The 13,456-nt window shown below is 38.4% G+C and overlaps 1 protein-coding gene across 1 annotated transcript in view; it reads right to left on the reverse strand.

Annotated features, from left to right (window-relative positions):
• Positions 1-1,004: 1,004 nt before the first annotated feature.
• LOC119520498 (olfactory receptor 7A17-like) overlaps positions 1,005-13,456 on the reverse strand; it is a 41,358-nt gene continuing 28,906 nt past the window's right edge. Inside the window, exon 2 of the mRNA XM_037818399.1 lies at positions 1,005-1,941. Coding sequence (XP_037674327.1) covers positions 1,005-1,925 — 921 coding nt within the window. The 5' untranslated portion in view covers positions 1,926-1,941. The remainder of the gene's footprint in view (positions 1,942-13,456) is intronic.

Raw genomic sequence — 13,456 nt, forward strand, 5'->3', positions numbered from 1 at the left:
ATGGGACATGACTCCCAGGGATGAGACTGGACCATGCATCGTGTGGTTGAGAAAGACTTTTGGACCAAAAAGTAGAGGAAAATTGAAGTAAAATAAAGTTTCACTGGCTGATAGATTTCAAATGGAGTCAACAGTTCATTCTGGAGGTGACTCTTATGTATTACACAGATATCCCTTTTTAGTTTTTAGTTTATTAGAATAGTTAGAAGGAAATATCTGAAATAGTTAAATTGCATTCCAGTATCCTTGATTCTTGAAGGTGCATTTATAACTATATAGATTATATGATGTGACCATGTGATTGTGAAAACCTTATGGCTCAAACTCCCTGTACTTAGCATATAGACAAATAAGCAGAAAAAATGGGGACAAAAAGTAAATGAGTAATATGGAGGTGGGGGAAGTGGGACGTTTTGAGTGTTCTTTCAATTTCTATTTTTATTCTAATTTTTGTATTTTGGAGTAATGAAAATGTTAAAAAATAACTGTGGTGAAGAATGCACAACTATATGATAATATTGTGAACAATTGTTTTACAGTCTGGATGACTGTATGGTATGCAAATATATTTCATTTAAAAAATGTAAATGGGGGAGGAGGGGTATGAGATACTTTGAGTGTTCTCTTTTACTTTTATTTTTATTTTTATTCTTATTTCCATTTTTATTTTTTACCTTTTGTAGTGATAAAAATGTGCAAAAATCGATTGTGGTATTGAATACACAAATATATGATGGCAATATGAACAACTGTTTTACACTTTGGATGATTGTATGGTATGTGAATATATTTCAATAATATTACATTAAAAAAGAAAAAAGAAAACAGAGAAGATTCAGGGGTTTTTGATGGATGAGGGGCAAAAAGATTAAATTCTAGAAATTAGGCAAAAGCAGATTAAATTCCACAAGAGTATCTAGATAGAGCCCCTATATTTAAACTCTCTTAATCATAAGCAAATTTCTAAACTTGAGCAAAGGATCCTTTTAGCAAGAGAATGATTCTCAGCTGAAGAGTTTTTTTAAGGCATGTTTTATGTCCTTGTTTCGAAGACTATAGATAAAGGGGTTCAGCATGGGTGTGACAACTGTGTATGTCACTGAAGCTATTGCACTTGTCCTTGAGTTTTGAGTAGAAGCAGAACTAAGATATACTCCAAGAACTGTACCATAAAACAGGGACACTACAGAGAGGTGAGACCCACAGTTGGAAAATGCTTTACACTTGCCCCCAATGGATGAAACTCTCAAAATTGAGGATATAATCTTAGAGTAAGAGAGAAGGATACCAATGAGGGGAATAGCTGCCAAGATTCCAGTTGCAAAATTCATCATTAGGTCATTAAGGAAGGTGTATGAACAAGCAAGGTGGACTACTTGATCAAGTTCACAGAAAAAGTGGGGGATTTCCAACTCGGTACAAAAAGACAATTGCAAAACCATTAAGACAAGTAAAAGAGAAACCAGAATACTCAATAACCAGCAAGCCAGCAGCAGGAGGCAACAGAGCCGGGGGTTCATGATGACCGTGTAGTGCAGGGGGTGACAGATGGCCACGAAGCGGTCATAGGCCATCACAGCCAAGAGAAAGTTGTCCAGTTCTCCAAAAAGAATGAAAAAGCACATCTGGGTGAGGCAGTTTTCGTAGGTTATGATTTTACTCTTTGTCTGGATGTTCAACAGCATCTTTGGGATAGTGTTGGAGATAAAACACGTATCTGTAAAAGACAGATTAGAGAGGAAGAAGTACATGGGTGTGTGGAGGTGGGAGTCAGAGAATATGGCCAGGATGATGAGCAAGTTTCCAAAGAAAGTGACCAGGTACATCACCAGAAACAGCCAAAAGAGGAGCGACTGCACTTCTGTATCTTCTGACAGTCCAAGGAGGATAAATTCTGAAACACCTGTTTGGTTTTCTGGCTCCATGTAGCTGATGAAACTGCTGGAAAAGAACTCAGAACAATGAATATTTGACCATGAGCAGTGATCAGCAAATTAACTCAAATGCTGTCATTTCTATGGTAAACAGATTTAATTAATTATTCCTTATTTTATACAGACATATCTAGGGCACAATATCTGACAATACCATGGAAACCAACTGCTCCTGGTTCTCCTTTATGCTGTTGTTGAGTAGCCATGCTTCTTCATAACTGTAAACATTTTCCCAAGGCAATAAGCTCTTCTACAAAAGCTCTTAGACTTTATTATATCTGACAATCATTTTGACCAGCCATTTTGAACCCAGTGATAAAAAGCTGGAATAAAGCATATTGGTGATGGAAGCACATATTTTGAATGGAATTAATATTACCAGGTTATACCTCTGAAAATGGTTTAATGACAAATTTTGAGTTGCATATATGTTACTACAATAAAAAGTTAAAAATATACAATCAAATAAATCCATCTTAACGAGTAGGAAGATCTAATATTGTAAAGATATCATCTCTTCCCAAACTGATCTATACATTCAACTCAATCCCATTCTTAATGCCAGCAAGTTCTTTTGTAGCTTTTGAAAAATTATTCTCAAGCTTCTACAGAAAGGAAAAACACCTCGATAGCCTAAACAATTCCGAGAAAGAAGTAAGAAGTTGAAAGACCAATACTACCTGATTTCAAAGTCTACCTACAGAGACACAATAACCAAACACTGCTGATTTGGTGAAATAGACACACAGGTTAATATTGGAGAGCCCAGAAGTAGACCTACACTAATGCACTCAATTGATCTTTGACAAAGAAGCAAGGGCAATTCAATGGAAAAAGTATGGTCTTTTCAACAAATATTGTTGGAACAATGGGACACACACATGCAAAACTCAAAAGGAGCTTACACACAGATTTTATGCCTTTCACAAAAATTAACTCAAGATAAATCCTATGCTTAAACCTAAAATGTAAAATATAAAGCTTCTAGAATAAAACTTACAGGAACATCTGGGGTGGTTTGGTGATGAACCTTTAGATGTAGCACCCAAGGCAGGACACATGAGGGAAGGAATTTCATAAGTTTTATTTTATTCAAATATAAAACCACTTTTCTGTGAAAAACGTTCATAAGGGAATGAAAAGTCCACCGATTTCAAGTAAAATATTTGCATAGTCATATCAGATAAATGATTTGTATCCCAATATACACAGACTTCGTTACCCCCAATTTAAAATGGGCAAAAGATCTGAACCTAAGACAGTTTGACAGATTCTTACCACAATCTAGCAATTTTACTCTTAGGTAAAATTGTTTGAAAACTTAAGTCCACACAAAAACCAACAAAGAATATTTATAGCAGCTTTATTTGTAATCTCCCAAATCTGAATGCAACCAAGATGTACTTCAGTAGGTGAACAGATGAACACACTCTGCTATATCTATACAGTGGAATATTACTCAGTGCTAAAAGGAAATAATCCATCCAGCCAAAAAGGACAAGGATGACTCTTAAGTGATTGTGGCTAATTGAAAGAAACCAGTCTAAACATGCTACATGATCATAATATAAATTATATTAACTTGTAAATTAGGCAAAAAATAAAGACAATTGAATGGTCACTGGCTGCCAGTGGATTTTGTAGTGGGGAGGAGGGTTGAATAGGTGAAGCACAGGGAACCCACCTCACCAGGATTTTAGTGTCACCTCAGGATATTGCAGTGACTCATCTCTAGCTTTTTCACTAGGTAGGACATGTACGATAAAGCTCCCTTTATGGGTTTTCCCTGTTGATGCCCAAAAAGATACAACCAATATCTTGGTTTCTGTCCTCAAAATACTTTCCCCCTGCTCTGGTAAAGATTCTGTGACTCATCCAGAAATTATCAAAGAGGGGTCTGATCACCGAGGCAGATTCTTCCTTGAATGAAGGATGAAGTTGGAAGCTCTGCTCCCAGGAAGGGCAGGGAGATGGCACTATTCATGAGGTCTCTAGAAGGCACAATTGTGTTTCCTCCTCACCAGAGGTTAGTCAAGTAGGTGAGATAGAGTAGTTGGAGCATTTAGAATTCCCATGACTGTAGGGATTTCATTCCCTTGAGTGCCATGAATGATTATTCTTTTGTCTCTCTACTCCTGGAGATATTTAGTTCACCAGAGACAAGAAAAAAAATGCAATGAAATTTTGTGCAACTTTTGACCCTTTGGAGACAGCTTGGAGCTTCATGTTCACCTCTTATCTCAGTGGACTCCTTCCTCCCAGGAGTCACCTCTCTTTAGGTGTTTACTCTGGTACCACAAGTTTTCTCATGATGATGTCTGTATCACTGATCCTGGAGAGAGATTCTGGGTGCACTAAAATGTCTTCTGTCTAATCTGTCTCCTCCTGTGTATCTCATTCACGGGAATGCCCTCCCTCAACATTATTTCCTATTGTTCCTCTACTTCTCCTTTCTCCCCCATCATTAGCAATATCTGTCCAACTCTCTTCACATTAGTTTTTTTTTTTTTAATCATCATTTTATTGAGATATATTCACATACCATGCAGTCATACAAAACAAATTGTACTTTCGATTGTTTACAGTACCATTACATAGTTGTACATTCATCACCTAAATCAATCCCTGACACCTTCATTAGCACACACACAAAAATAACAAGAATAATAATTAGAGTGAAAAAGAGCAATTGAAGTAAAAAGAACACTGGGTACCTTTGTCTGTTTGTTTCCTTCCCCTACTTTTCTACACATCCATCCATAAACTAGACAAAGTGGAGTTTGGTCCTTATGGCATTCCCAATCCCACTGTCACCCCTCATAAGCTACATTTTTATACAACTGTCTTCGAGATTCATGGGTTCTGGGTTGTAGTTTAATAGTTTCAGGTATCCACCACCAGCTACCCCAATTCTTTAGAACCTAAAAAAGGTTGTCTAAAGTGTGCGTAAGAGTGCCCACCAGAGTGATCTCTCGGCTCGTTTTGGAATCTCTCTGCCACTGAAGCTTATTTCATTTCCTTTCACATCCCCCTTTTGGTCAAGAAGATGTTCTCCATCCCACGATGCCGGGTCTACATTCCTCCCCGGGAGTCATATTCCACGTTGCCAGGGAGATTCACTTCCCTGGGTGTCTGATCCCACATAGGGGGGAGGGCAGTGATTTCACCTTTCAAGTTGGCTTAGCCAGAGAGAGAGGGCCACATCTGAGCAACAAAGAGGCATTCAGGAGGAGACTCTTAGGCACAAATACAGGGAGGCCTACCTTCTCCTTTGCAGCAACCGTCTTCCCAAGGGTAAAACTTATGGTAGAGGGCTCAACCCATCAAACTACCAGTCCCCTATGTCTGTGGTCATGTTAGCAACCATGGAGGTGGGGTAGGCGAATACCCCTGCATTCTCCACAGGCTCCTCAAGGGGGCACTACATCTTTTTTTTTTTTTTCCTTGTTTGTCTTTTTTCTTTTTTTTTTTTTTTTTAACTTTCCCTTCTTTTTTAAATCAACTGTATGAAAAAAAAAGTTAAAAAGAAAACAAACATACAATAAAAGAACATTTCAAAGAGACCATAACAAGGGAGTAAGAAAAAGACAACTAACCTAAGATAACTGCTTAACTTCCAACATGTTCCTACTTTACCCCAAGAAAGTTACATAATATAGCAACATTTCAGTGAACTTGTTCCTACTACATCCATCAGAAATTAACAGACCATAGTCATTTCTGGGCATCCCCAGAACGTTAAATAGCTTATCTGTTCTTCTTGGATTATTGTTCCCCCTTCCTTAATTGCTCTCTAATGCTAGTTCCCCTACATTCTACATTATAAACCATTTGTTTTACATTTTTCAAAGTTCACATTAGTGGTAGCATATAATATTTCTCTTTTTGTGCCTGGCTTATTTCGCTCAGCATTATGTCTTCAAGGTTCATCCATGTTGTCATATGTTTCACGAGATCGTTCCTTCTTACTGCCGCGTAGTATTCCATCGTGTGTATATACCACATTTTATTTATCCACTCATCTGTTGAAGGACATTTGGGTTGTTTCCATCTCTTGGCAATTGTGAATAATGCTGCTATGAACATTGGCGTGCAGATATCTGTTCGTGTCACTGCTTTCCGATCTTCCGGGTATATACCGAGAAGTGCAATAGCTGGATCGAATGGTAGCTCTATATCTAGTTTTCTAAGGAACTGCCAGACTGACTTCCAGAGTGGCTGAACCATTATACAGTCCCACCAACAATGAATAAGAGTTCCAATTTCTCCACATCCCCTCCAGCATTTGTAGTTTCCTGTTTGTTTAATGGCAGCCATTCTAACCGGTGTTAGATGGTATCTCATTGTGGTCTTAATTTGCATCTCTCTAATAGCTAGTGAAGCTGAACATTTTTTCATGTGTTTCTTGGCCATTTGTATTTCCTCTTCAGAGAACTGTCTTTTCACATCTTTTGCCCATTTTATAATTGGGCTGTCTGTACTATTGTCATAGAGTTGTAGGATTTCTTTGTATATGCAAGATATCAGTCTTTTGTCAGATACATGGTTTCCAAAAATTTTTTCCCATTGAGTTGGCTGCCTCTTTACCTTTTTGAGAAATTCCTTTGAGGTGCAGAAACTTCTAAGCTTGAGGAGTTCCCATTTATCTATTTTCTCTTTTGTTGCTTGTGCTTTGGGTGTAAAGTCTAGGAAGTGGCCTCCTAATACAAGGTCTTGAAGATGTTTTCCTACATTATCTTCTAGGAGTTTAATGGTACTTTCTTTTATATTGAGATCTTTGGTCCATTTTGAGTTAATTTTTGTGTAGGGGGTGAGGTAGGGGTCCTCTTTCATTCTTTTGGATATGGATATCCAACTCTCCCAGCCCCATTTGTTGAAAAGACCATTATGGCTCAGTTCGGTGACTTTGGGGGCCTTATCAAAGATCAGTCGGCCATAGATCTGAGGGTCTATCTCTGAATTCTCAATTCGATTCCATTGATCTATATGTCTATCTTTGTGCCAGTACCATGCTGTTTTGGCAACTGTGGCTTTATAATAAGCTTCAAAGTCAGGGAGTGTAAGTCCTCCCACTTCCTTTTTCTTTTTTAGAGTGTCTTTAGCAATTCGAGGCATCTTCCCTTTCCAAATAAATTTGATAACTAGCTTTTCCAAGTCTGCAAAGTAGGTTGTTGGAATTTTGATTGGGATTGCATTGAATCTGTAGATGAGTTTGGGTAGAATTGACATCTTAATGACATTTAGTCTTCCTATCCATGAACATGGAATATTTTTCCATCTTTTAAGGTCCCCTTCTATTTCTTTTAGTAGAGTTATGTAGTTTTCTTTGTATAGGTCTTTTACATCTTTGGTTAAGTTTATTCCTAGGTACTTGATTTTTTTAGTTGCTATTGAAAATGGTATCTTTTTCTTGAGTGTCTCTTCAGTTTGTTCATTTCTAGCATATAGAAACATTACTGACTTATGTGCATTAATCTTGTATCCCGCTACTTTGCTAAATTTGTTTATTAGCTCTAGTAGGTGTATCGTTGATTTCTCAGGGTTTTCTAAATATAAGATCATATCATCTGCAAACAATGACAGTTTTACTTCTTCTTTTCCAATTTGGATGCCTTTTATTTCTTTGTCTTGCCGGATTGCCCTGGCTAGCACTTCCAGCACAATGTTGAATAACAGTGGTGACAGCGGGCATCCTTGTCTTGTTCCTGATCTTAGAGGGAAGGCTTTCAGTCTCTCACCATTGAGTACTATACTGGCTGTGTGTTTTTCATATATGCTCTTTATCATGTTGAGGAAGTTTCCTTCAATTCCTACCTTTTGAAGTGTTTTGATCAAAAAGGGATGTTGGATTTTGTCAAATGCTTTTTCAGCATCTATTGAGATGATCAATTGATTTTTCCCTTTCCAGTTTTTAATGTGTTGTAATACATTGATTGTTTTTCTTATGTTGAACCATCCTTGCATGACTGGAATGAACCCCACTTGGTCATGGTGTATGATTTTTTTAATGTGTCTTTGGATTCGATTTGCAAGTATTTTGTTGAGGATTTTTGCATCTATATTCATTAGGGAGATTGGCCGGTAGTTTTCCTTTTTTGTAGCATCTTTGCCTGGTTTTGGTATTAGATTGATGTTAGCTTCATAAAATGAGTTAGGTAGTGTTCCATTTTTTTCAATGTTTTGAAAGAGTTTGAGTAAGATTGGTATCAGTTCTTTCTGGAAAGTTTGGTAGAATTCCCCTGTGAAGCCATCTGGCCCTGGACATTTATTTGCGGGAAGATTTTTGATGACTGATTGGATCTCTTTGCTTGTGATGGGTTGGTTGAGGTCTTCTATTTCTTCTGTGGTCAGTCTAGGTTGTTCATATGTTTCCAGGAAATTGTCCATTTCTTCTACATTATCCAGTTTGTTGCCATACAGTTGTTCATAATATCCTCTTATAATTTTTTTAATTTCTTCAGGATCTGCAGTTATGTCACCTTTTTCATTCATTATTTTGTTTATATGGGTCTTCTCTCTTTTTGATTTTGTCAGTCTAGCTAGGGGCTTGTCAATCTTGTTGATCTTCTCAAAGAACCAACTTTTGGTGAAATTTATCCTCTCTATTGTTTTTTTGTTCTCTATGTCATTTATTTCTGCTTTAATCCTTGTTATTTCTTTTCTTGTACTTGGTTTAGGATTGGTTTGCTGTTCATTTTCTAGCTTCTTCAGTTGATCCATTAGTTCTTTGATTTTGGCTCTTTCTTCCTTTTTAATATATGCGTTTAGTGCTATAAATTTCCCCCTCAGCACTGCTTTTGCTGCATCCCATAGGTTTTGGTATGTTGTGTTCTCATTTTCATTCGTCTCTATATATTTAGCAATTTCTCTTGTTATTTCTTCTGTAACCCACTGATTGTTTAGGAGTGTGTTGTTTAACCTCCAGGTATTTGTGAATTTTCTAAGTCTCTGATGGTTATTGACTTCTAATTGTATTCCATTGTGGTCAGAGAATGTGCTTTGAATAATTTCAATCTTTTTAAATTTATTGAGGCTTGTTTTATGTCCCAGCATATGATCTATTCTGGAGAAAGTTCCATGAGCACTAGAAAAGTATGTGTATCCTGGTGATTTGGGATGTAATGTCCTGTATATGTCTGTTAAATCTAATTCATTTATCAGATTGTTTAGGTTTTCAATTTCCTTATTGGTCTTCTGTCTGGTTGATCTATCTATAGGAGAGAGTGATGTGTTGAAGTCTCCCACAATTATTGTGGAAACATCAATTGCTTCCTTTAGTTTTGCCAGTGTTTCTCTCATGTATTTTGTGGCACCTTGATTGGGTGCATAGACATTTACGATTGTTATTTCTTCTTGCTGAATTGCCCCTTTTATTAGTATGTAGTGGCCTTCTTTGTCTCTCAAAACATCCCTGCATTTGAAGTCTATTTTATCTGAGATTAATATTGCTACACCTGCTTTCTTTTGGCTGTAGCTTGCATGAAATATTTTTTTCCATCCTTTCACTTTCAGTTTCTTTGTGTCCCTGTGTCTAAGATGAGTCTCTTGTATGCAACATATTGATGGTTCATTTTTTTTGATCCATTCTGCGAATCTATATCTTTTAATTGGGGAGTTTAATCCATTTACATTCAACGTTAAAACCGTGAAGGCATTTCTTGAATCGGCCATCTTATCCTTTGGTTTATGTTTGCCATATTTTTCCCTCTCTCTATTAATATCCTTTATTGTACCCATACCGAATCTCTTTAGTACTGAACCTTTTTCCAAGTCTCTCTGTCCTGTCTTTGTTTCTCTGTCTGTAGGGCTCCCTTTAGTATCTCCAGTAGGGCAGGTCTCTTGTTAGCAAATTCTCTCAGCATTTCTTTGTCTGTGAAAAATTTAAGCTCTCCCTCAAATTTGAAGGAGAGCTTTGCTGGATAAAGTATTCTTGGCTGGAAATTCCTCTCACTCAGAATTTTAAATATATTGTGCCACTGCCTTCTCGCCTCCATGGTGGCTGCTGAGTAGTCACTACTTAGTCTTATGCTGTTTCCTTTGTATGTGGTGAATTGCTTTTCTCTTGCTGCTTTCAGAACTTGCTCCTTCTCTTCTGTGTTTGACAGTGTGATCAGTATATGTCTCAGAGTGGGTTTATTTGGATTTATTCTATTTGGAGTTCGCTGAGCATTTATGATTTGCGTATTTATGTTGTTTAGAAGATTTGGGAAGTTTTCCCCAACAATTTCTTTGAATACTCTTCCTAGACCTTTACCCTTTTCTTCCCCTTCAGGGACACCAATGAGTCTTATATTCGGACGTTTCATATTATCTATCATATCCATGAGGTCCATTTCGAGTTTTTCAATTTTTTTCCCCATTCTTTCTTTTATGCTTTCATTTTCCATTCTGTCATCTTCCAGGTCACTGATTCGTTGTTCAACTTCCTCTAGTCTTGTACTATGAGTGTCCAGAATCTTTTTAATTTGGTCAACAGTTTCTTTAATTTCCATAAGATCATCCATTTTTTTATTTAGTCTTGCAATGTCTTCTTTATGCTCTTCTAGGGTCTTCTTGATTTCCTTCATATCCCGTACTATGGTCTCATTGTTCATCTTTAGTTCTTTGAGTAGCTGCTCTAGGTGCTGTGTCTCTTCTGGTCTTTTGATTTGGGTGCTTGGGCTTGGGTTATCCATATCCTCTGTTTTTTCATATGCTTTATAATTTTCTGTTGTTTTTGGCCTCTTGGCATTTGCTGAACTTGATAGGGTTCTTTTAGGGTTTGTAGACCTATTGAAGTCCTTATCTCTAATTTATCAGATCTACAGCTTCGTGGAGTACACTTTCTCTAACTAACCAGCAGGTGGCGTCCATGAGCCACCTGTTCTCCACAAGCCAGATCTCCCCTGCTTAGCCTTTTTGGTGAGTGGGTGAGTGAGTCTTGTGGGGCCCAATTGGTGTACCAAGCTTGCGTGTGTAGTTGGTGTTGCCTGCCCTGTATGTGGGGTGTGTTTCTGGGCAGTCGGGGAGGGGGGGTGGCCCTAACAATCAAATCTCCCTGATGATCCTAGAGTTTTAAAGCTGCTGCAATAGTCTAATCCTTCAGTTCAGTCCTGCCACAGTTTGTCTCTGCCACTGACCCACAAGTCTTTGGTATTGGCGTATGGCTCCTGAGACTTGCAAGTGGGCCCCTCTTCCAGGCTGTGTACCCCGGGTCCTCTGTTGAGGGATGACTGTGCTATGTCACAGGTGAGTGCTGTCCCCCCAGGGCAGTTCTGGGCTGCTGGGCTGTGTAGGGAGGCTCCCAGTCTGCTCAAATGATGGCTGAATGGGGCTTTGTTAATTCACACTGCTCCACCTTCCCAGCTCTGGGACATTCAGCTGAGGTTGCAGGGAAGGCTAATGTCCACGCCCAGTTTTGTGGTGTGTGCCTGTTATTTGAAGCCCTTCTGTCACACTGGGTTGTCTGGGGCAGCTCTGGGCTATGGGGCTGGCGATGGGCAGGAGTGTTTCCTGTCCACCAGGATGGTGGCTGTGAGCGGACACCCCCCTTTTCTTGGGAAGTTGTGTTGTTTAGTGAATTTTCTCAGCCACTGGATTATTGCCTTTTGTCTCAGAGCTCTCTTAGTTCTGCTCTTGACTTGACGTGCCCAAATTGCAATTCTTTGAAGCTTTCTGTATTGAGCTTCTTAGAGTAATTGTTTTAGAAAAAGCAAAAAGGATTTAAAAAAAAAAAAACAAACAAAAAAAAACGGCCCTCCTCAGAGATCTAATGGGTTATTGAAATGCTAATAGACAAAGCAACCAGGGCCATTAAGGAAAGGTGCACAGGGCAGAGAGATCAGCTTTGCTTCGGGATTTGCATATGCGCCTCAAGGCCTGAGCTCCACCCTTCCCCTTTCTGTGTTCACCAGAACTCCAAAAATCCTCTGCTTTTATTTTGGAGTTTTTCGTGTTGTTTTTTTTCTATGCCTGTCTCCTCTCTGCTGGGCTGGCTGCTCTCAGAGTCTCTGGTGTCTGGTCTCAGTCTATCTATGGTTGGAGTTTGAATCAGTAGAATGAGTTTTCGATAAGAGCAGCCACTGCAGTTCTCCCTTCTCCTTCCCGGAGCTGACAGCCCCTCCTCCCCCGGGGCTGAGCCTGGCAGGGAGGGGCGCGGGTCCCCTGGCCGCAAAAACTTACAGATTTCGCTGATCTCAGCAGTTCCACGTTTTCATGAGTGTTGTATGAAGTATGCCCAAAGACAGATTGCTCTGTGGTGTCCAGTCCACGCAGTTCCTGGCTTTTTACCTACTTTCCTGGAGGAGTAACTAAAACTTACAGCTCACCAGTCTGCCATCTTGCCCCGCCTCCCACATTAGTTTTTTAAGTCATGAAAGAAATACTTCTTCAGCATACTGCATGGTAAGCACCAAATTATTGTCTGATAATTGAGAAGAGTAAGTTATTGTGCTTCTCCTCAAACAGCCTAAACACACCAAGAGATATGTAAATAAATAAATGCAATACCCAAGTGTGGTCCTGCAGGCCTGGTGCTTAATAATATTAATCCTTTCTAGCCAAGAAAACATTTGTCTTGCCATTTACTTAGGTCTTCCCTAATTTCCTTCAGCAGTGTTTTGTACATTTCAGTATCTTCATCTCTCACTGCTTCAGATAAAATTATTCCTAAGCATTTGTATTTCCTCCTTGGAAAAGTGTTTATCCATGTCTTTGGCCCATTTTTAATTTGGATGGTTGTCTTTTTGTTGTTGAGTAAGATCACTATATATTATGCAAATATTCATATATAAGCAATACTTATGGCAAGAGCATATTACTACCTAGATTGCCATAAATGCAGTGTATCTGTGGAGCCAACAATCTTAGTGGCATTTTCTTGATTAGACAATGTTCCTGATGATAGAGGAAGTATAATGTTTCTGGCTGCCCTGATTCTCAGTGTTATCTACACTGCCAATTACTTGAGAGACATACCTCTAGCTTCTCAACAATGTTACTTAAGTGTTACAATGCTTACTAAATTTCTTCTCAACATCCTTAAAGGGAGTTGTTTTTTTTTGTTTTTTTTTTTTCAGAAAGAGAGTTCTGCTTAAAGAAAAAAAGCCACACAGGTAAACTATTTGATACAAGAACTGATTGCAAAAGCACAGATCTTCCAGGTTAGGAATTTAGGAATTGATATATGAACTTTTTGTGTGTGAAAACAACAAGATCACTATTTCCAATGGATAAATTCACACCACTGGTGTAATGTATGACACTAATTGACAAAACATTGTTTTCAGGAACCCCATAAGACAGCATAGGGAATATTTTGGAAAAGTGACTGGTTCATGTGATAAATGAGTTTCTTGGGAATCATAATTCAAGGAATGTGGAATAAAATGGGGCTTTAAATTCATTAGAGAGATTTCCCCAAAAATGACAATTTGAGGATTTATAATTCTCAGATTTTGCACAATCAAAAACCAGAAATTATCTAGGACTACAAGAATAGAATCTTTTCTCTGACAACTGCAATTCTTGTGTGGTATGACCAA

This window comes from Choloepus didactylus, chromosome 25 (genome assembly GCF_015220235.1).
Source record: "Choloepus didactylus isolate mChoDid1 chromosome 25, mChoDid1.pri, whole genome shotgun sequence".
In the NCBI taxonomy this organism is placed as follows: Eukaryota; Metazoa; Chordata; class Mammalia; order Pilosa; family Megalonychidae; genus Choloepus; species Choloepus didactylus.